General features: G+C 43.2%; 2 protein-coding genes across 8 annotated transcripts in view; one reads left to right on the forward strand and one right to left on the reverse strand.

Annotated features, from left to right (window-relative positions):
• On the reverse strand, positions 1 to 8,578 carry LOC309346492 (uncharacterized protein). Its single transcript, XM_081870328.1, has 3 exons — positions 8,537 to 8,578; positions 1,474 to 2,040; positions 1 to 299 (listed from the first exon to the last, which is right to left on the reverse strand). Exon 2 carries the CDS (start codon positions 2,025 to 2,027, stop codon positions 1,641 to 1,643), a length of 387 nt encoding a protein of 128 aa, XP_081726454.1. The 5' UTR covers positions 2,028 to 2,040; positions 8,537 to 8,578; the 3' UTR covers positions 1 to 299; positions 1,474 to 1,640.
• AKTIP (AKT interacting protein) overlaps positions 8,319 to 23,761 on the forward strand; it is a 20,823-nt gene continuing 5,380 nt past the window's right edge. For 2 of the 7 annotated variants that reach the window (XM_081870294.1, XM_081870293.1), the window contains exons 1-7: positions 8,319 to 8,485; positions 16,163 to 16,280; positions 16,863 to 17,068; positions 20,197 to 20,261; positions 20,342 to 20,442; positions 23,243 to 23,331; positions 23,429 to 23,527. In XM_081870294.1, coding sequence (XP_081726420.1) covers positions 16,239 to 16,280; positions 16,863 to 17,068; positions 20,197 to 20,261; positions 20,342 to 20,442; positions 23,243 to 23,331; positions 23,429 to 23,527 — 602 coding nt within the window. In that variant the 5' untranslated portion in view covers positions 8,319 to 8,485; positions 16,163 to 16,238. Of the gene's footprint in view, positions 8,486 to 8,618; positions 8,863 to 9,701; positions 9,924 to 16,162; positions 16,281 to 16,862; positions 17,069 to 20,196; positions 20,262 to 20,341; positions 20,443 to 23,242; positions 23,332 to 23,428; positions 23,528 to 23,761 lie in introns of those variants that run through there. The other 5 variants (XM_081870298.1, XM_081870299.1, XM_081870295.1 and 2 more) reach the window with 4 other exon arrangements.

Here is a 23,761-nt window from a genome sequence, read left to right on the forward strand (position 1 = left end):
TGAAATACGTTTAATGATTTAATGTTCCCTCTAATCTAGAGTTGAGGGGGTGGGGAGAAGTATCTCAGTCACTGCCAATATGCCACTGGGGTGGTTCTTTGATGTCTCTCCATGAAGAGTTTTTAGCTGAAGAGGCAAATGAAACTGGAAAGAATGAAGCACACTGGACAAAAAGGTTGGGTTGGAAATATTTTAGGAAACCAGTGTCTTTGGGACTCTTTGCGATTCAGCCTTGGATCACTATCTTCAACATGCTGTACGTAAGTTCTTCTTTGGTACATCAAGGATGCTGAAGTACCCTAGAGATGTGAAAATAAGAAATGTGCATATGAAGCAACAGAATAGCACAACCTCACAGAATCCCAGAAGTCTTAACCATTGCTCCATTTCAGCATCTTCTCAAATGAGCCTGCCCGTATCTCATTGGTAAAGCATTGGTCTTGCTTAGTGAGAGAGCATCTGCTTTGCATGCAGAAGGTCCCAGGGTCAATCCCCAGCAACTCCGGGTAGTGGTGGGAAAGCACCCTGACTGAATCCTGGAGAGCCACTGCCAGTCATTGTAGACAATGTTGAGCTAGATGGACCAATTGATGGACCTTTTTGGGAGCTGCCTAGAGAATTGTGCTCATGGGGGGGCCAATATGCAGGTAAAGGGACCCCTAACCATTAGGTCCAGTCGTGACCGACTCTGGGGTTGCGGTGCTCATCTCGCTTTACTGGCCGAGGGAGCCGGCGTACTGCTTCCGGGTCATGTGGCCAGCATGACTAAGCCGCTTCTGGTGAACCAGAGCAGCACACAGAAACGCCGTTTACCTTCCCGTTTACTTGCATTTTGATATGCTTTCAAACTGCTAGGTTGGCAGGAGCAGGGACTGAACAACGGGAGCTCGCCCCGCCACGGGGATTCGAACCGCCAACCTTCTGATCGGCAAGTCCTAGGCTCTGTGGTTTAACCCACGGCGCCACCCGCATCTGTGGTATTGGTATGCCACATTGGTATTCCAATATGCATACCACTGAATAAATGAATAAAATAACCCAAGAATATTAATGGCCTAACTTTTAGTAAGCTTTTGAGTTTTCATTTTGTCGTCAGCTGCTTTGAGTGTCCTTTTTGGAAAAATACTTTTAATAAATATGAAATCTTTCCAGAGGTTCTGTGAAATGGAAGAAATTCAGGACCAGTGAAAGACAACTGATACACACTTCCAGACTTGGCAATGGGAAATTTATGAGCCCATGTAATGCAGAAGAAACAGAAGTTGTGCACACACCACACATTTCAAAGCACACTATTTCCCCCAAAGAATCAAAGAATTCCCAGCTCCCTTAACAAATTGCAGTACCCAGGATTCTTTGGGCAAAGTCACGTGCTTTAAATGTATGGTGTGTATCAAGCCATAGATATTAAGTGGGCCAAAGATTCACCCCAGGTTCCACCCTGCAAGAGAATACAGTATGTGGCTGACTAACCAACCTGGCACTTCCAGGCTTTGAAGGAAGTTAGTTGTCCATTCCTAGTCAGCAGCAGCTCCACAAGAGCCAGAGCAACATCACATCTGTGCAAAATCTCCTTTGTCAGAGCCTGGATCAATGCTTCCTTCAGTGAAGGCTTTGTCTTTATGGAAAGCAGCACTCTCTCAGTCCTCTCCTGCTGGTCCAGAATGACTCTTTTCTTCTTCATCACCCACACAGGTATCATCAGGTTCTTTCTTCTTAATTTCCTGCTCTGTTGGTTTCTCTGTTGTGCCACATGCTTCTGCTTCATTGCTGGCTAGTGTGTCATAGCCCTTCCACTCTTCTACATGTAGCTTTACCAGAACATCTGTCTGTTCCATGTTCTGTTCTAGACACAGCTCAGAAGCACTGTTCAGCAGATCCTCATCGTCTTTTGTCCCGTGCATCATAGCAGCAATCTCCAAACTGTTGCTGTCCCTGAGATTCGGAATGTCATTGGATAAGATGTCGTGGACTATCACTGGCTCCACACCTCGTGTGTTCCACTTGGTTCCAGAAAAGTCAAGCATCCTTTTCACTGAACTGCAAAGGAACCAAATTGATCATCAGGTGGAGATCTGAATGGATAAGGACAGACTACTTTGCTGGGGTGAGCTAGCTTCACTTTCTATGGAATCATAATATTTAAAGCTTGCTGTGGCCATGGCCTCCCTTATCTCTCTGCTTGTATGTGCCAAGACATCCTTGTCCATGACCTTCACTCAGTGGTGGCTGGTCCATTAAGGTGAGTGCCTTCAACTTGTTCTCACCTACCTACTTCCTTATTTACAACTAGCCCCAAGGGCAGTAGCCCCCTGGCTGTCAGCTTCCTGCTTCTCAGTCTCAGAGTTTCCCTTGTGAAACTCAGCGGAGAGGAGGCTTGGAACAAAGCTAGAGTTAGTAGGCCCTGTCTGTCTTTGACTTTCAGGCTCCACCTACCATTGGCCTCCATTCCTACTGCCACACCAGTTCCAATGAGCACCAGCTGCTACAGCCTTCACTGCTCCAGCTCCACCACACTCAACGCCGTCAATCTCCTTCCCACTTTTCCCTCCCTGTCCTTTATCCCAACAACAAACTCCTAGAACACCTACAGGATGCCACCTCTCTCCTTCCCCCTCTTAGATTCCTCCTCAGCATCTGTTATATTTGCAAGATGACAAATGAGCCACAGAGACTGAATTAGAAGCAACAAATTTTCTTTAGCTGTGGGCTGCTGCCAAACTATATGCAAAAGTGAAGCTAGTCAGATCTAATTGGCTACCTTTCCCTGCTGGTGTCTTCTAGAACTGATTCCCACCATGTAACCATTTCTAAATTACTTTAGTTCCTGCTCGCATTACACCTATCTTTTCCATGAAGCCGTTGGGCACAATGTTGCCACCTCACTCCTGTGCCTTACTGCCACACTCACACCATACACTGAAAGCACTTTAAACAGCCATGCCTTCCCCCAAAATAATTATAGGAGCTGTAGTTTGTTAAGGACACTGAAAGTTGTTAGGAGATATCTATTCACCTCATAGCGCTACAAATCCCAGGGTGATTTAACAAGAATTGCAGTTATGTGAGGGAATGGGGGCCTCCAACCAACTCACAACATCCTCAACAAAATACAGCTCCCATAATTCTTTTGACTGCTTAAAGTATTTTCCTATCACTTTAGGTGTATGTGCAGATGGGGCCTATGCTTGCAACCCTGCCTAAGCACCTGGAAATAGAGTAGGGTTTCCAACCCCACAAAGGGGGTTCTGTGGTCTACCAGCGTCTACAGTGCACATGTGTTGCTGTCTAGGGGGGCATGTCTAGCCTGCACGTTCTAGGGAACCCCATTACGCATTTAGTAAGTACAAAGTACAAAGCACCTGAATGTTGGTTGCAAGGATAAAGTAGCCATAAAAGGAGAATTCCTGGATGTCAAGATCCAAGTATGGGGCAAATACTCTTTGGTGAGAGAAGTCAAGATCAGAGTTAAAATCTCAAAAGATGCAGCAAAATAAAATGTGTAAATATTGGCTTTAAAATATGCCCTTCTAAGTTCCTTCCAAAGTCCTCTTCCTCTAGCACAGAAAAAAAGACCACACATTTGGTAACTCTCAGATTCATGTGCTTTTCCATATAACATTCAGAAAAAGTTGCACAGGCAATAAAACCTGGCTTAGTTACAGTGATGAAAGTTCCTAAATGATTGGTATATGAACTCAAAAATGGTTGATAAGAGCCATGAAGTCTGAGCTGGAGCGACCAGCTCAAACCTCTTCATTGGCTGAGCTACTCAGGTAGATTGGAGGGAAACAAAGTATTGATTACTGTACTTAGTCCATCCCAAGGTGAGCTAAGGCTGGCAGGACAGCTCACTCTATGGTCTTAACCCCTTCATGTATTAATTAGATTTAAGCATGTTGGTTATATGACACTGGTTATCTCACACTGAATAGGGTAAGACACTGATACCACAATGCTAAAAGCAAATTATTAAGTTGAATCACGACCCTAGAGGCACCACTGACATAGCTAAGTAAATATTCATAGGAGCACCTCAAGTTGATGCTGTCTTAAACCCTGTAGGCAAGCCCTGGAACAGAAAGCAGATCTGGTACCTTCTTCTTGCCCTAAAACAGCAAAGGCAGCAGATGATAGTCTCCTGGAAGCAGTTCAAGCACTTAGATGTCCTCATTTGTTTTGAGTTATTGATGTTCTGTCCAGTATCCCTTGGGAATAACAAATGAGCTCTAGGGACTCAAGAAACTTGTAACCAGATTGACCCACTAAGGTCTAAATTAGATCTCAGTTCTTTTGGTATCAGACATCTGCCCACTCCTACCCTGCTCCTTTTGCCTTGGGTGCAGATTCTTGAATAGTCAACACACCAAAGTTTTATGACTCCATGGTAGGATCATGTCATCTCACTAGCTGTATACTGCCATTGTGACAGCTCTCAGCCAATGCTTTGTTGCTATCTTCCCAAATAATTTGCATGTTAGGACCACATTGGTGGAAGTGTGCCAGCAAGGAGTAGAAGGAAAGGGACTGAGCAAGGACCCAGCGTAGTGTACCGGTACTTAGAGTTTTGGACTAGGACCTGGGAGACCAGACGTCAAATCCCTGCTCAACCAGAGTTCATTTCTGACACCTGACCTACCCATTTTTTTGGGGGGGGGGGCCTTCTGACCCCCGAATGTTTTGGCTTATTTTTTGGATTCCTAACCCACAGACCATGTTTTTGCTCATTCTTGCTTTCTCATGGGAGGTATTTTTGTTTATATTTTGGCTCTTGAACTGTGGGTCACATTTTCACTATTTTTTTGGCTCCTCATATACAAGTCACTTTGTGCTTTTTTTTTTTTTTAAAAAAAAAGAAGTCCTGACCCACATATCATGTTTTGGCTCATTTTTTCACTCCTACCTCACAGGTCACGTTCTTGTCCATTTTTTAGAGACCTGACCCACTGGTCAGGAGCCAATTGTGATGCATGGGCCAGGAAGCCAGAAAATGGCCAAAATTGCAACCCCAAAATGGCCAAAAACGTGACCTGTAAGTCACTGTAGCACAGACCTGTGTGATGGTTTGAGTGCTGAACTATGTATGACTTGGGAGATGAAGATTTGAATCCCTACTTAGCCATGAAGGTTACTGGGGTGAATATGGGCCAATCACTGCCTCTCAGCCTAACCTACATCACAGGGATGTTGTGAAGAGAACATGAAGGACTATATGCATCACTTTGAGCTCCTTGAAGAAGGTGGTATATAGAAGAAATAAGTAAATATATTACACAATTACGCTCTCCAGAAAGGACTGCCTGTGGCAACCTGTTGTGTGTACACTGTGTGGCACACCCAGCTTTGCTCCCTGTGATGTGTGAAATTGCAAACATTGCTGTTTTGAGAGGTTACATCCAAAAGTCTTTGTGCCACACATGAAGTGATAAATGTGGAGCTGAATGCATAAACAAAATAAAATCTATAATTTTATCTCTGCCCTAAGATCTCTGCAGCTTCTACCTGTATTATAGTGTTTAGTTATGTTTTTATACCCAAACACATTTAACCCTCATGTTTGAAAATCTCCCCCATCTCTTAAGTGTCACAATTGTACTTTCTGCAAGTCCAGATTTTCCTTGCTAGGTATCCATTTGTCCATATGGGGGCGACAAGTGAGTAGAAAATGTACTTTCAAATGGTATTTGAAAACAAAATTGCAAGCGTATTGTAGTGAAACAATAAAATCCTTCCTTTCTTCCTTGGATGACATTTATTGAAATTCTTCCTTATGGATGTGGTGCCATTGATGTAACCAGCTGGGTCTGCTGTACATTCATACTGACTTCCAATATGCTATCAACAATCTTATTCGTTCTGGACTGTCAATTCCTTCTGATTTTATCCTTAACCTTCTTATTTCACCTTGAAGAGAACAATCTATGCAGATTCCAGTATACTTAGCAGATGAAATGTGCTTGATGCCTTTCCCCCCAAAACACAAATATGTTACATTTATTTTACTTTTATTAAGTGGGATACTTATTTCTACTTTTGTGGGAACCTGATACAAGCTCCAGTATTATACAGCAAGCACATGGGCCAACTATTTGTTTAGGGCTAGTAACAAACTATTAGACATTGTATATCAAGAATATCAGATGGAATGGGGCAGGTGGTTGTGAAGGAGAGGAAATTACCACTTGGGAACTACCGCCTCAGAGCAGCTCACCTCGATATACCATTTTTCCTCCGAGGAGCTCAAGGTGGCATACATAGCTCTTCCTTCTCATTTTATCCTCACAACAGTCCTGTGAGGTAGGCTAGGCTGAGAAACTGTGACAGCAAGTTTCTTGACTGAGTAGGAATCTGCATCTTGGTTTCCCATGGCCTAGTCCAGCACTTGAACTGCTATGCCATACATAGAATCATAGAATCATAGAGTTGGAAGAGACCACAAGGGCCATCGAGTCCAACCCCCTGCCAAGCAGGAAACACCATCAGAGCACTCCTGACATATGGTTGTCAAGCCTCTGCTTAAAGACCTCCAAAGGAGACTCCACCACACTCCTTGGCAGGAAATTCCACTGTCGAACAGCTCTTACTGTCAGGAAGTTCTTCCTAATGTTTAGGTGGAATCTTCTTTCTTGTAGTTTGGATCCATTGCTCCGTGTCCGCTTCTCTGGAGCAGCAGAAAAACAACCTTTCTCCCTCCTCTATGTGACATCCTTTTATATATTTGAACATGGCTATCATATCACCCCTTAACCGCCTCTTCTCCAGGCTAAACATGCCCAGTGCCAGGTGAAGACCTTTTTATCCACAAACGGCTTTTCAACAACTTTTAAAAATAAATAGTAATAAGCTGGACTTACCCATTTTATGAGACAAGTTTTATTCTGTATGCTGCTCTTACTGTTTTATATTTTATTTTTGATAGTATATATATTATTTTAATTTTTTGTGAGCAACCTGAGGATAATCCATAATTGGGTATTTTTAAATAAAGGGTTGTAAAATTAGATTTTATGACACAGGGTGGTTGAAGCCAGGAGATAAACACAATTTTAACAGGAGAAAAATCCAAGATCAGTGAGACTGGCTTGTGGAATCTGTGGGACCCTGAGAGCAATGGTTTCCCAAAACTCCCCCATGGACCACTTAATTACATTTCTGCCTGCTGTAGCATTTGTTGTAATAATAATAATATTTTTATACCCTGCCCATCTGATTGGGTTGCCACAGCCACTCTGTGTGCTGTGTTGATTCTTGATTGTATTTTTATTGCTACTTTTGTTTCTTATATTGTATTTTGTTGTACTACAATTTGCATAGAGTACAATGTGTAATACAATAAAATACAATATAAGAAATAAAAGAAGCAATAAAAATACAATTAATACAAACATTTAATGCGGACTTTTCGTGGTCCACCTACATGAAGTTTGTGGACCACATGTGGTCCATGGCCCACAATTTGGGAACTCTTGGTGTGGAGCACTTGGCTGAGTTCAGAACAGGGAGAAAAGCAAGGATTTTCCTCAATTCCTTCCTCTGCTAGCTGACAGGTTTGCCTTAGGAGTCCAGGTACCAAATAATTAAAAATAATGAAAGGTTGAATATGGTACTCTTTGCATTCTTGCATTTTTGTTTTATTGCCAAGATTTTTATATTGGCCTTTCCAGCACCAGTTTGCAGTAAGTTAAAAAGAATAGAATACAACAGCCACTATAACAGTGTTAATTATTTAATTTAAAAACAGTAGAATACAATAAGCAATGTTATTTATTTATTTACTTAATCAAAAGCAATAAAAGACAACAGACAAATAATGTTAATTCTTTAATTAAAAGCAATGAGACACCAAGCAATATAATCAGCAACAGTTGATTACAAATATTAATGATTAATGCTACAGTTGTTATTAATAACTGCTACTGTTCATAACAACCGATTAGCTGTTTTCATTCGCTTGAGTCTGTACTGAAAAACAGAATAGCGAAGGAGAACCAAACCCTTTGGCTACACTTCAGGCCCCGCCTCACGACTCCCTAGTCCCACCCTCTCCTGCGTCACCAATGAGTGCCTTTCTCCTCCCGTCACGCACTTGCCCATTGGTAGCTCCCGCGCCCGCCAACCAATCTGCGTCCAGAAATTGGCTGTCCGGACCGTCAATCCTGAACTCTCCGACCTCTTTTTCCCGCCCGCCTTCCTTCGAGATGGTCAGGTCCGCTGTCCAATCCGGATCCACGCACTGGGCGTCGCCGGGCAACAGGCCGAGGCGGCTTCACGTTTCTCTCTTCGCCTCACAAGGGGGCGTCGAGGCGTTACTATGGTAGTCACAAAAGGATGGCGGGGAGGGGCTTGTCCTCTGATTGGCCCGCGGGCGGACCAATGAGACTGCCCAACCTCCGCCGGAAATCCGCGGCCAAAAGGATGAGTACCTAGCCCCGATGGGTGCAAGCTGGGAGGAGGAGCAGCGGCTGGGGCAGGCGAGCCGATCGCGGTGAGCTGGCAGAAGGCAGGGGGTGCGCGTGGCGGGGAGTTATTGCATTACCTGGAGTCGCGGCCTGCCCGCCGTGAAGTCGGTGGAAGGATGGGCGCGAGGGCGAGGAGTGCGCATGTGCGCTGCCCGGTGCGGCCTTTGCGACGGTGGCTGAGGAGGACCAGATTTCTCTCCCCCCGCCCGTCCTCCTTCCCCTCCCTCAGGAACGCGTTTGTTCGAGCTGACAGCCCGGCCTGCGCTCGAGGGCGGTGGCGGGCGCGGGAGGTTTCCGCCTTCGAAGCTGAAGGTCTGCCGAGTGGGGAGGGGACGGCGAACGGGGGTGGGGGTGGAGGGGAAAGAAGGTGGGTGCCCAAGAGGTTCTGGGGCTCCCGAGGCAGGTATGACGGGTCTCACCTGGCAGGGCTGTTGCCTTGGAGGAGGGAAATGGTTCCGTGGTGCCTCCCGGTTCACCTGGCCTGGCGCCTGCACTTTGAGCCAGCAACACCTTGACAAGCCGAAGTCCAGCAGGTAGAGCCTTCCCCCTCCACCCCCCCATATTGCCAGCGAGGGGATTGGAAATTAGGTGTGGCGGGGGACGGACGTTCACCTGCTGAACTTCTGCTAGCTGGAAGGCACATATGCAAAGGCGCCCGTGTTATCCTTCTTTCCTGTGCTTTTTGAGCTAGCAGCTTAACAAGCAGAAGTTCGAAGTCTCTCCCTCCCATCCTTTCCTGGCAAAGGAGTAACTAAAAAATAAAACTTCACCTGCTGAACTTCTGCTTGACATGTTGGTGGCTCGCAGGAGCAAAGCCACTTTTCTTAAAAAGTGGGTGATGCTCTTTTTCATCTCTCTCTCTCCCTGTGAGGGGGGCAGGGGAAGCTTCATTTGTTGAGGACTTGGTTGCCATACTGCTGGTACAAAGGTGCAGGGCCATTCAGGGTACCAGCCTTGGCTGGTCATTTTGACAAGTGGCTCAGCAGGTGAAGCTTCCTTGGCTTGATTAAAATTAACACAATAGAAGAAAGGTAAGCAGGTGAGTAAGTGTTTGCTTGTCAAGATCCTGGCTCACAGTGGCAAGCCTGCTTTTTAAAAGTGGTATGCTAGAGTACAAGGTGAATTTTTTTGTTATATCTCAATGAGAGAAAATTAACTTAGATGCAATACTTTTTAATTTTACCTCTTGTTACTGTTTCTCTTATTAATAGTAGTATTTGAACTTCAGTTGGTGAAACCTTCTACATCTCTTCTCCCCCCTCCCCCCCAAAAGAAAGCTTATAGACATGAGAGGTTGGCACAAAACAAAAGGTGACATATTCAGAGCAAGGGAAAGAAGGTGAAAAGAGGCTAGTTGTTTGAAGCCAAATGTACCTGAATGGTGCCTCTTTTGTGGAATTGGAAAATATGTTGGTGAAGGGCACTTGATGGACCAGGGGATTTCCTTGCGAGCCAAAAGAGCAGGTATCCATCATCTGGGTGATGGAGGTGGAGGGGTGGGGTAAGAGGTGCAAGAGTAATTTTTGATCCAAAAGGTGTTGCATTTCTGGGAAGTTAAATGGGATGAGTGACTCATGAGTAGAAGGGGTCTGAGCAAAGTATAGTGGTGTCTCCCTCTGGGGATGTGAAGCTCTGCTTCTGGCAGCCAGTGAGGCTTAGGTGGAGAAGGAATTGGAGGTAAAGGGGTTGTGTGTAAACAACATTGCTGGGGAATGGTTATTTCTGGAGGGTGAGGAGAGTCACCTCTTAAGGGAGAAATGGAGAGTTTATTTCTGGTTTAGGGGTTAGTAGGGAAAAGGGCTATGTTGAATGCTGGGTTGTAATATGACGGTACAGGAATGCTCTCAAAATGATGAAGAGACAACATGTTGAAAGGGTAGCTAGGAAGTTAGCTGGGTTAGGGACTTAGGTTGTTGGATTTATGTGGCCTATGTTGGAGAACCTCACTTCTGGTGAGTGAAGATAGATTTGAGCTTCAAATTCTGTGCTGCTTTGTATCTGCCACCCATTCTGTGACTTTTACACAAGGAGCTATTGTTCCTAAGAGTACTGTGCTAATTCTCTGTGAATGCCTCTTGGGAGGTTGTGTTGTTTCCTTGCTGATCAAGGGTGCACCTGTGTGGGCTTCACATAAGCACCTGGCTGGCTGCTGTGCTGGATGAGGTAGACCTCTGGTTTGTTCCAGTTAATGTTCTTAACCACCCAATCAGTAAGTAAATTAAGTCAGTTGAGTATATTGGTGAGACAGTCTGGGTTGAAATAAAGAGATCCCTACCACTAAGCCTGCTCTCAAAGATGTATGTGGTTTTTTAATTGCAAGCTTTCTCACCCCACCGTTTTTTTGCTTATTTTGAACTCTTCTCGTTTTCTCCCCTCAGCTCTCTGGGGTTTATCTGCCTGTGAAATGGTTGAACTAAATGTTAAGGCAGCACCATTTCATCTGACCTATTTCGGCTCCTCTCTTCATCAGCAGGGAGTTCATCTGCCTTAGTGCATACCCTTGCATATTGCAACCAAATCAATTAGGTGGGCAAATATAGGTGTCCAGAATCTGACATATAAGAAGGGTTGCTATAGGAGATTATTAAGAGGCACTGGGGTGGGGAGGTGTGACAGCATTTCAATGGACCTGGCAGACGAGTTTAACCTGTTGCTATTTCTCAACTAGCCTATTTTTATGTTGCATGCTCATAAGGTGAGCTCATGCCTCTTTGAAGATGGCTTGCAAAGAGTATATATAAACTCAAAGGAAAGGAAAGGAAAGGAAAGGAGAGCCATAGTGTGGGTCATGAATAAAACGCTAAAATGTACAAAGAAGTGGATCATGAATACAGGTCAAAGAGGGGAAAACACTGGAGAATCTGCTATTAATTTTGTTGGGATCTATTATGTCCCTCTGAAATGAAGACTGTACAACAGCAAATACTGACTGCATTGTTCAGAATCCAAGGTGTTTCATGGTTGGGTGTGCTTGTTAGTCCCCCCTCCTTCTCCTGTGAAACATACAGTGCCCTTAGCTAGAGTTTGTCCTTCAGCTGTCTGTTTAAAGCGGGTGGCGCTGTGGGTAAAACCTCAGCGCCTAGGACTTGCCGATCGCATGGTCGGCGGTTCAAATCCCCGCGGCGGGGTGCGCTCCCGTCGTTCGGTCCCAGCGCCTGCCAACCTAGCAGTTCGAAAGCACCCCTAAGTGCAAGTAGATAAATAGGGACCGCTTACCAACGGGAAGGTAAACGGTGTTCCGTGTGCTGTGCTGGCTCGCCAGATGCAGCTTGTCACGCTGGCCACGTGACCCGGAAGTGTCCGCAGACAGCGCTGGCTTCCAGCCTATAGAGTGAGATGAGCGCACAACCCTAGAGTCTGGCAAGACTGGCCCGTACGGGCAGGGGTACCTTTACCTTTACCTTTACAGTTAATTTGCTGTGTGGTCCATGCAGGGAAAGAGTATGTTAGTATATGCGCTTTTGGGTAACCATATTTATTTGTTCAGGAACTGCTTCACACACTCGTTTAGCATTAAAACTTAAGCTAGTGCCATGGGAAGCACACATACGGTGTTCCTTTAGTTGTAGTTCATATATGGCATAGATAGCTATATGAATTATAGCTGTATTGGGTGGGTGCGTGTGCGTGCAGATCTATGATAACAGGTTGGACAATTAATAGACCTAAGGAGGAGGATACAGCTGGATATTCATTTGGTATTGTTTTAATCACCCAGTGGCAGAAACAAAACAATTTCTGCCTCTTGAGGGGATAGTAGTGATTTAAACCCTGTATAGAAATTTCAAAACAGATTGTTTTGTGAAATTCTTGGTAAGTACTGGTTGTGAGAATTCCCCCCCCCCATTTTTTTTTATTCTAAATCTGCTCCATCCTTGGACCTAACTGGGTTCTTGTAAATTCCCTCAAAATCATTGAGGCTTAAGAACATAAAAGAGTGAGTTAAGGGCTGCAATCTATAAGAGGACACTTGAAATAAAAGTGGAAGTTGTTGAGTGCTGGTGTTCAAGAGCTTGTCAACCTCCTTTGACTATATTACTGAGTTTAACTTGTTGCATATTATAGAACATGAGACAGTAGCTTGAGAGCAGCATATATATCTGGGGCTTGTTGAGATTCCCTTGGAAGTATTGTATACTTTATTCCAGGATTGAGAAAAAGCAGTGGATGCTAAAGTCAGGTTACTGTATAGACTTTTCTGTTTTATAACAGGTCCAGCAGAGGATTGCCAACTGTGAGCTCAAAATCATTTCCCTAAGCTGCGTTCCTTCTTTTGCAGAAATGCGAAGTTAGCTATACTCTTGGCTAACTTGTGTTAACTGGGAATGGTGCTGACTGGGATTGATGGTAGTTAAGAAGAGCTTGCTGGATCAGGTCAACAGCCCATTTAGACCAGCATCCTGTTCTCACAGTGGCCAACCTGATGCCTATGGGCAACCCGCAAGCAGGACCTGAGTGGAACAGCTCTTCCTGCCCACCTGTGATTCCCAGCAACTGATACTCAGAGGCATACTGTTTCTGACACGAGAAGGTTGAGCAAAGCTATCATGACTAGTAGCCATTGATAGCCTTATCCTCTATAAATTTGCCAAATCCTCTTTTAAAACCATCCAAGTTGGTGGCTGCCATTGCCTCCTGTGGGAATGAGTTTCACAGTTAGTACTTCTTCACGCCGTGCATAGTTTATTTTATCTGGCCTGAACATTCAGTTTCACTTGATGGCTATGAGTTCTAATGCTTTGAGAAAGGGAGAAGTAGTTAAGGTCATCTTGTAAACCACAGAGCCTTTGTGGTTGAATAAAGCCACATAAAACAGGATGTAGTGATGGAAACCTATTGAAACTATCTATTGTCCCTTTGGGGAGGGAGATATTATTTAGCCAATTAGCTTACTAGGTTTAGCATCAAAATGATAAGATTGGGTGCACTAATGAGGCTACAAAATGTAAAAGCACATGGAGATCTGGTCTCTCAGCCATTTCGGAAGCATCCAGGGTATGGGAGTGGTCATCATTTCTACTCTGCTTAAGATCCTGTAGTGTTGAATGCTCTTGCATGACAAGGTGTGTAAGAAATTTGTTTATATGATCTCACCTCCATTTTCCCTGCCCTTGTTAAATGCAGATTGAATGGCTTTAACATGCTTTTTGTGGGGCCGCCTTTCAAGTTTGGAAACTTCAGCTAGTACCAAATATGACTGCCTAGTTTTTGGTGGGTGACAGGTGGCCAGAACGTGTGACACTGATTTTTGTATCTGTTGCACTGGTTGCCAGTGTATTTCTGGGCCCAGTCCAAAGTCCTGGTTATGACCTTTAAAGCCCTCCATGAGCTGAGGCTGGGTTACTTGAAGGACTGCCTACACCCCTTCATTGCTGCTCATATGTTGAGATATACATTCAGTGTCTGCTAGTGAAGGCAAACAGGCTGGCAGAAACTCTGAACTGGACCTTTTCAATGGTGGTCCTAAGCTTATGGAATTCAATTCCTGAAGAGGCTAGAGACTGCATCCTGTGTAACTTCCTAAGCTTTAAACATGGTATCGGAGAATACCTGCTTATTGGAATATGGATAATTTTATTGTGGTCCTTTTACTCACAATGATTCTGTTGTTAATGTTTGGTTGTGCATTTTGAGTATGGTTTGGATGTATATTTTAAACCTGATGCAAGCTGCTTTTGTAGAAGATTTCCTTTAAAAAGTGGGCTATAAAACAAAATATTTTGTTGAGAAGTGATCAAATTGGTTCTTCTGCATTTGCATACAAAAACCTCCTGTAATGTATCTGGTAGATGCATACTGTATTCAGTTTAGAGATCAGCTTTAGGACTGACATGTATATATGCCTCATCAGTTATGAATAACTTAGCACATACATTTTTAACAATTCACCTTGGTGTTGATATATAGATTAGGATTAGCACTGTGCTCTGGCTGCTGCTTCCCCTGGGAAATGGGGAAACTGGGTTCCACACCTATTAGCTGATCAAGTCAAAATTATATTGGAGCTTTCATTAGAGATGTATGAACTGTTGTGGTAAGAATATAGTTTTTTTCCATAGTAAAGGCTTCATGGGATACAAAGGCATTTGCATATCAGCTGGGATATTCTAAAGTGATAGCAAGTATTTTAAGAAGGGGGTATCTGAAATTGCCATTGTTGTTTGGTGACTGTCTTGAAAGCATGATGTTAATGGTTGATCAACACAAAACTTTAGTTCAGCATGGGGTGTGTATCAACAGCAATAAGTACAGTGTACCAATTTGCTCAAACAGCATAAAGAATACTCAGTTCCAGCAAGACTGGCTCATGTATGTGAGGCCCCATCCGCTCTGTGAGCTCTGTGACCCAGGAAATGTTAACTCCAAGTGCTGATGTAATAGGTTTATCTTCTAAGTATACTTCTTAATTAAAGATACAGAAGATTACTAGAAGAGTAGCATGCAGCAATGGCAGGACATGATATATTCAGATGCTGAAATCTCATTTTCCTAATGCTAACTATTCAGGAAGTTAGAAGAGTGGTAACATCTACACCATTCTCACTTTCTATTGAGTTCAATGAATTTGTCCTAAAACCCTTCAAGTAACCATGGGTCTGTTAGATGGGACTAGAAAGAGATGTACAATAAGGTGACACTTGTGTCTTTTACTGTTCCTTTGAAGCCTGAGTTGCAGTGAGTCATAGTATGCTGTAGTAGATTACTATGATAATCTCTTAAGGGAGAAGTTTCATGCAATGATACATGAGTTGTTCCCACTGACAATAAAAATGCTACTTGGCCTCTACTGCTTGTTTTCCTGAGGGTGCGACTACATGTTGCAGTTAAAACACGAGGTTCCTGAGTCCACACCATAATGCGATGTGGGGCATTTGTGAGAGGGGGTGGTCGTTAACTCTTCCCCACCTGCTATATCTGATCTGCCAGTGTTGCTTTTCCAGACTGCTGCACATCATTTGACTCCCTCTCTCCCTCCTTCCCTGTTCTTAAACCAGAAATATGTAGGGGGGGGCAGGCTGCACCCCCTGTTCCTGTGGCTTCTGATTTTCCCTTGCAAGTGCTCCGCCCCTGCATTTTTGTCATCTTGCCAAACAATGGTTTGGAAATATGTGTTTCCTAAGGTAATGCCCTGTGCTGCCTTGTGGAAGCCCAGCTGAGTGCAACAAATTCATACTTATCTGAGAATCGAACTATGTGGGTGACCCTGAGCAAAATTGTATAACTTGAATGCTGAAATTGCACACACAACAACAACAACTAAAACAACTAGAAGTTCATTTCTCTGCCAAAGCTTTGCTGATGGTTTGACTCATGATAGCAGCTAAAAAGCCCTTGGTTATACGGATTTTATTTGGATAGCTTGGGAAGGGCCGTGGCATACTTGGTGGTGTCTGTGAAAACAAAGGTGAGGTTACCTGATTAGGTCCTACTCGTTTTTAACAAAATATTCTCGTGTGCTTCACAAAGAGAGATACCATGCTAGTCCTCTCGCTCAGCTCCAGTAAAATAGCACAGGTAAAACAACCTGTTCAGTGGCCACGAAACCATGCTGCAATCTTGAAAGAGAATTGGGAGGGTATGTAGAGACTATTGACAAGTGGTTTAGGTTGTATAACATGTTTGGGGTGTCTCTTAATATTTGGGTGGAATCACAATATGACCAACAGGGCACTGATTTGGTAACTTCACTTTTTTGTTTCTAGGGCAGAAGCTAATCCCAGAAAGCTGGCTATCTGGGTGGCATAGCAGATTTACCACCCTCTACTCGGAATACACGTTATGAACCCTTTCTGGAGCATGTCTACAAGTTCTACACGCAAGGTAGGGTGTGGCTGACTGCAAGGCAGGCCATTTTGAGTTGATGAAATGTGTGCTATATGACGCTCTCCCCTCCCCCTTGGGTTTTATTATATTCTGAAAGAGTATCCAAAGGATCTTTAAATAATATATGCTAATCGGAAACCTGATGTGGATTAAAAATTACCATCATGGGATCCACTAGAAAGGAAGCTTAATGTTTCAGTTGAACTATATAATCACATGTCTTCTTAGGGTGACCTTTCTGATTACATTTTCTCCAAAAGTGGGGATTGTTCACAAGAGATTTTGGGTAGTAGCTTAAACAGATCATCTAGTGAGGCAAATATATATGTGGACCATTTTAAAAGCATACTTGGGTGTGTTACTTAACTTGTGGCCAGATCTCAGCTAGTTCCATAGTTGACAGTAGCCAATTTTATATAATTGCCAAATTCAGCTAAGCAATTGGATATATCATAACTGTTTGGACTGGCAGGATATCTTTTAAATCCTCTGTTCAGTACTCAAACTGGAGTGTTAGTGAATATGAATTGGATACAACTGGAACAATTACCCCCCCCCATGTTTTACATTTTCTAACAGAGATCTGAAACAGAAGAAAAGGCTCTGGTTGGCGAGCTGAAGAACAGTCCTCCACGCACCACTCAAAAAAAGCAGCTGCCTTCGATCCCCAAAAATGCTGTGCCAATGACCAAGCCTGCTTCACCCGCCCTTTCAGCGCAGTCTACAAATGGGACACATGCCTCCTATGGACCTTTCTACCTAGAATACTCTCTCCTGGCAGAATTGTACGTTTCTGTGTGTGTTTTCGGTTCAGAAATTCACTACTTTGTGTTTTATAGAAGAGTTCCTTATCAATGCTTATTTTTCATTATAATAGTCTATTGAGGCCAAAAAGCAATGTATAAAATAAACAGTGTGTTAGCTGGTTTTGCATGCTGCATTCACTTTGGTGGCAAGTGAAGTGAGGCAGTTTCCTGAGGGTTGATCTTCTGCGCAGGAGCTGAAGAGGGATTCTTTGAGCAGCTGGAATTATGTGACATTGGTTTTCAAATGCTCCTTGAAAGTGTGCAGAGCTGCAATTGGTCAATTGTTAATATGTAGTATCTTTTGAGGCTAGTTATTTATAGACTCAATATACTGCACAGTAAACAAAGTATCTAGGTGGTGAAATAACACATTCATAAAGCATTGTAAATATACTTAGTAACGGTAGTGATACACAATAGCCAAAGGTTGAGCTATAGGTCAGAAAAAGCCTGTGTAAACAGAAGGAGCGCCTGAAGCAAAGTAACCAAATCATCATCATCATCAAACCTTTTATTAAAAACAAAAAAAATCCTTCCAGTAGCACCTTAAAGACCTGGTCTTTAATTGTTCCAGTTGGTCTTTAAGGTGCTACTGGAAGGAATTTTTTTTGTTTTGACTATGGCAGACCAACACGGCTACCTATCTGTATTGGCAGATAGGTATAGGCAGATAGGTACCTATCTTTTATTGGCATCACATAAAACATCCAGAAACAAATCAATACAGAATTACCACTTCCACAGTGGCACAAAACATTTGCTAAAAGAAAGGAGGCAGAGCCGTCTATCGTCACAAAGTAACCAAATGTGCTGGCTTAATAGAATGCAAATTCCCTTCCATTCTTCAAGGTTTGGGGAACCGTTTGTCCTGCTGCCTTTATTAGAGCAAGATGCTTTTAAAAAGTCATTAGATCCATTCCAGTCTTTTCCTCACTGCATTGTGCCCCAAGGGGTGCCCCAAGGAGTGGGACTAGGCAAATGAAGGGGTGACACTATGCCACATAGGATTTACCTGGGTGATTCTCATTCAGTTGTATGGGACTAAGTCAACAGGCCACAAAGTAGGGCACAGTTCAAGGAGTGCAAAACTTGCTCCTGGCGCTAGGGGCCTCTCAGTGGAGAATAATACGTTGCTATGTGCAAAGCACTCACATATACGTATTATGTCACCAAAGTCTCCTTTTATCAGGCCCAGCTGCACATCATAACTGGTAGTTCATTAGCAAAATTGTTGAAAAAGAGATGGAGTTAATAGCAATGTATTTCAATACATGAGATGGACAGCACTATATGATTCTCTCTTCCACTGTGTGTGAACTCTTGTTATCCTGCAGTAGCTTTTGCTCTTGTAAAGATGTCTGTTGTAAGCTGGGACATAGCAAAGGGCAAGTTGGATTAAGGCTGCCTTCTGCCTTGCTGGCTTACAACTGAAAGTGTGGAGCCCTTTCATAAGTTGTATGGCTCCCATGTGGATCTGCTTTACAAAAATCACCAAGTCTAGTGGCTATAGTTGTGAGCTTGCCTTTAGAAGGGGAGACAAGCCAGCTTAGTAAACAAGAGTGCTTTCCTCATGCGGCTGTAGAAACTGAACCAGGAACAGGAAATGAGTGTTATGAGCTTGCAGAGTTTAAATCATTTTGTGATTCAGGCTTTGCTGGGGGCACAGCTGGTGATGGGGCTCATTGCTGTTCTCTGGGCAGGCTTTGTTCAAGTAAACAGGCTTGCATGCTTCAGCTACTGAAAAGCTTGTTGATGAAAGCTTATTTGAGGCACACTTGGCAAAATGCCGCCCATGGCCATTGCTTTGCTGTCATAGGATGGCTGGGTAAAATTCCATTCATTAAAGCTGTGGTGTTGGGAACACAACTCTCTTGTTTTCGCAGTTGTCTTTCAGCAGAAGTGAAGCCTTGGATCTCTTCCCTTAGGACTGTAATCTGGTCATGTTATGTAATGTATACCAGAAACTGGAGGGGGAAATGATCAAAAGTCATCCTCCAAACGTGTGGACTTTGTCTGCAGTAGTCAAGGAGAGCACAAAGGGACAAGCTTCTGTTTTCCTTATCTGATTGTTTCTGTTCCTATAGCTTCATTCAATGTGCTGCAGGCAGGACTAGAAAGCAGTTTTATGTATCTACCCTTTACCTGAAGGTCACAGGGTAGAGACATACATAGTCTAAACCAAAATCAAACCAGATTGAAACAAATGCACTTTGTTTACAAATAAAATCTGCAGGGACAGAAATTAAATTGTCCAATATACCCCTCCCCAAATGCATCAGTTACATCAAAAGCCTCATCCACTAGGAGGCTTCTTTGTGTATCTGAGTGATGGAAAGAGAGATTGACTTTAGCCTTATGGAGTATGCTTGCTTTGTTGCATTTATATCCCGCCTTCATTCTATCATAGAACTCCATGTGGCATATATGGGGATTCCCAGTCTCCCTTTCAGATGCTGACCAGATTCAGACCTGCTTAGCTTCATCAAGGTTGCTGTATTGCCTGCCTTCAGAAACCATAGCCGTGCCCCCTTCCCACACTTGCATTTATGGTTTGTTCTCATTGCTGGCTTCTGTCTTGATGCCTGCTCCCATTTCCGTGCCTGTCTTTTACTCTATCCAAGTGAGTCCCTAAAGCTAATAAAATAGCTGGCTGACTGTTTTGGTTTATTACAAGCTTGCAAAGGCCTGTTTGATATTTAAAGTGCATTTCTGTTGCTCTTGCAAGTGAGTTGAGTGTGGCTGGCATTGATTCAGCTTCTCTGATGTCAGAAAGAACCTTCTTGTAAAGCCTTGACTTGTACTGCCTGTTGGTTCAGGGCAATGGGGAAACCTCCAGTCCTGAGATTCACAGGCAACTCCTCTAGATAAATTGGAGTGCACTTTGGCTGTGCACATGTGGAAGGGGGGAGGCTTTCAAGTCGGTGTCTTCCTGTTGCAGGTAGGCTGACTGGCTTCTGAACGTTTTTGGTAGTGAGGAAGAAACATCCTTAGCTGTTTAAGTAAAAAGATCATGGGAAAATTCACTGTGTATTCTAATTGAGAGCCTTTGAGTAGGGGTTTGTGTATGCCACTTTAAACCTAACTAGATGGATTACGTTTCTTTACAGCACGTTGGTTGTGAAGCAGAAGCTGCCAGGTGTCTATGTGCAACCTTCTTACCAATCAGCATTAAGTAAGTATATATCTGGGTTTTTTTTCCTATAGCAAAGCTATTTATTTTTTACATCTCATCTTGCTTTTTTTCTTTTGCAGTGTGGTTTGGAGTAATATTCATAAGGCATGGGTTGTACCAGGATGGTGTGTTTAAATTTACAGTCTACATCCCTGACAACTACCCAGATGGTGACTGCCCAGTAAGTATCAATAGGCTGAAACGTTCATCATTTGTGGACTTACTTAGATGGCTGTGGGGCATGTGATGTTTCTCTTCCAGGACAGGACTTTGCTCAGCAAGCTAGACCATGGCAGAACTGGCAATTCTGGCTTACATAATAAATACTTTGCATTTATAGAGCTCTTTTAAAACATTCAGGAGTGCTTCAAATATGTTATTATTGCAGCCTTTAAGGTAGGTCAGTATATCTCCATATTGCTGATGACAGCTATTATTATTTAAGGGTTTGTTTTTTTATTCTGCATTCACCATAAGGTCTTAGGGAAGGTTACAATTTAAAAATCAGTATTAAAATCTTTTAAGGAGAATGGGGTGGCTGATAAAATACATATGCAGTGTGAGTCTTTTAAAAGAGGCCCTGTGGAACATGTGTACTCTGTATCCATGAGGCCTCTTTTAAAGGACTCACCCTGTAATAGTTTGCCTAAGGCCACCTAGTGCATTTGTGGCAGGAGAGATTTGAACCATTCTCTTAGCTATTCATATGACGCCAACTCTAAAGCTTCCATTTATTGTCAGCAGAGGGCAATTTCTTACTTCTCTGGTGGTAGCAAGTCTCTGTTCCTAGCAAGTGAGATTGTTTCAGATTCAGCTATGAGATTTAGTTAATCTGTAGAAACATCTGCCTGCCATAGCTTTGTTCTCTTAGTTAAATGATCTGGCCACAACTGCTGTGCACAGTTATGTTTTTATGGCTTTCGGAGATCTGCTTTTAAAATCAGACTTCTTGGATCAAACAGCGGAACGTTCTTGTTTACCAACTTCAGTTACCTCTGTTGGCTCTGGCAGATCTCAAAAGGCAAGAGAGTCAGCCAAGCTTGGACGTTTTTATGGCAATGGGCAGAGCAGCTTTTGGCAGAACACAGTGGGCACTAAGCTTCTAACGGTAGAGGCTACTTTAAGCTTTAAAGAGAAATTAACAGTGCTTAAATTTAAAAGGCATTTAAATATTTAACATGGTATCTACTAGGAGTGTGCATGGTCAACAAAGTTTGTCTCTTAACTGTGTCACTGCATTAATGCATTAAAAAAAAATATTGCGGTCTGTTTCTGAGTTGCTCTGTGCTCTTCCGCCACTTTGTTCTGTAATTAAGTGTTCTGAAAGTTGTTGTTGTTGTTGATGATGATGAAGATGAATTAAGTGTTCTGGGCTTCCCTGAATAAAAAGAAGCCTGATTCTCAGTTACTTGCTCCCCGCACCCCTCCACTAAGCCAATCCACATCCCTATGATCCACCAGCAGCACATTTTAGCCTATTGCAAATGCTTTTAGATTAGGTAAGTGACCCCAAATGGTATCCACAATAAATTAAAATATAAAGTTTTTTGACCAACTACCATGCAGTTGCATGCCTCCCCAATTCCTAATTGTATTGCCCCTTTCTATGGATATAATTGTAAGCTGCATTGAGAACAAATTGTAGCTGAAAAGTGATGTACAAACTAGAATTAGTTCTGGTTTCCCAGGAAATGCAATGCAATAGTCATTTATTTTAGTCCTTTATATCCCACCTTTCAGGATACAAATCCTCTTGTGATACCTTAACACAAAACATTAAACTAGTTTAGTAAAGCATTACAGGCTCATTCACATAGGGCAGATGATTGATCGCTTTGTCAGGGGACTGGGGAGAGAAGTGCAGCTGAGGCAGGCTCTTTAGCTACCTGGAATTCAGTGTGCTCATGGAGAATTGTGCCTTTTGAGAGCTTGCATTCTCTGAAGGTACACCTCTGCTCCCTGCTCCCTCATGTCGTTTTATATTAATACAGTGCCAGCCCAGAGCTGTCTTTTCTCTAGCTACCTACCACATTTGCTTAAGCCATCAAAAGCAGTTGTGGAACCACTGCAGAAATATCTCCTGCATTGTGCTTGGCTACAGCTCCACTCAACATTTCCCCTGCTATGTATATGTAGCTTTTTTTCTTTTTAATAATAATAAATAATTTTATTATTCATACCCATTTGGCTGGATTTCCCCAGCCACTCTGGGTGGCTCACATCATATATAAGAACATATGAAAATATCAAACATTAAAAGCTTCCCGATACAGGGCTGCCTTCAGATGTCTTCTAAGTCAGATATGGTGGTACCTTGGGTTACAAACACTCGGACTACAAACACTTCGGGTTACAGACTCCGCTAACCCAGAAGTAGTACCTCGGGTTAAGAACTTTACCTCAGGATGAGAACAGAAATCATGTGGCGGCAGTGAGAAGCCCCATTAGCTAAAGTGGTACCTCAGGTTAAGAACGGTTTCGGGTTAAGAACATACCTCCGGAACGAATTAAGTTCGTAACCCAAGGTACCACTATAGTTGTTTATTTCCCTGACATCTGCAGGGAGGGTGTTCCACAGGGAGGGCGCCACCACCGAGAAGGCCCTCTGCCTGGTTCCCTGTAACCTTGCTTCTTGCAGTGAGGGAGCCAGCAGAAGACCCTTGGAGGAACCCCTCAGTGAACGATTGGGGTATACTCCTTCAGGTATACTTTTTAAGCTGCCTTGGGAAGGCTTTACCTTGAAAGGTGGCATATAAGAATAGGCACCCTTTCATGCTGCATGTTATCAAAATGTTATAGAATATTGTTCTAGGTTTGTAACTAGTTAGTTGGCTGAGCTACATAACAATCTCTCCACTAACCAAAGAGGGAGGCATTTTTAATGCAGAAGGTTAGTTCTGCATGCAAAGGGGTTAATAGACCACCGGCTAATCTGTAAGGTTGGTTATCAGCTTGGTTTTAAAGTCTCCTTTGTCTTTCAGCGCTTGGTTTTTGATCTGCCCATCTTCCACCCGCTAGTAGATCCCATCTCAGGTGAACTGGATGTGAAAAGAGCATTTGCCAAGTGGAGGTTAGTGTGATGCTCTAGAATGCAAATATTGAACAGAAGTTATGTCTGGGTGCTTCACTAAAGGTGCTGCTGTGGCTTTCTTGTGCTTCTTCTAAAGGCGAAACCATAATCACATATGGCAAATACTGATGTACGCTCGAAGGGTCTTCTACAAGATTGACACAACCATTCCTTTGAATCCTGAGGCTGCTGTGCTGTGAGTTACTATCAGGGTTGAACTTTCTAGAACTTCTCCAGGTTTTCTCACAAGTACATGCATATTACCAAATGTCATGGATTTTCCTATATGCATCGGTTCAGGAATTGTTTTTTAGCTGCAAGTTCCTAGAATTGGCTTCTGACATTTAGGCACACATATGTGAGGCCTGGATAGGAAGATAGTTTTAGTGTAGTGTGAGTACATGGCAATTTATTCTTCCTCTGCACTTGT

Source organism: Podarcis erhardii (genome assembly GCF_964252035.2).
Source record: "Podarcis erhardii genome assembly, chromosome: 7".
Taxonomy (NCBI): domain Eukaryota; kingdom Metazoa; phylum Chordata; class Lepidosauria; order Squamata; family Lacertidae; genus Podarcis; species Podarcis erhardii.

What these genes read in the sequence shown, in the direction of transcription:
- LOC309346492 (XM_081870328.1), bottom strand. Translation starts at nt 2,027, where the DNA reads ATGCTTGACTTTTCTGGAACCAAGTGGAACACACGAGGTGTGGAGCCA.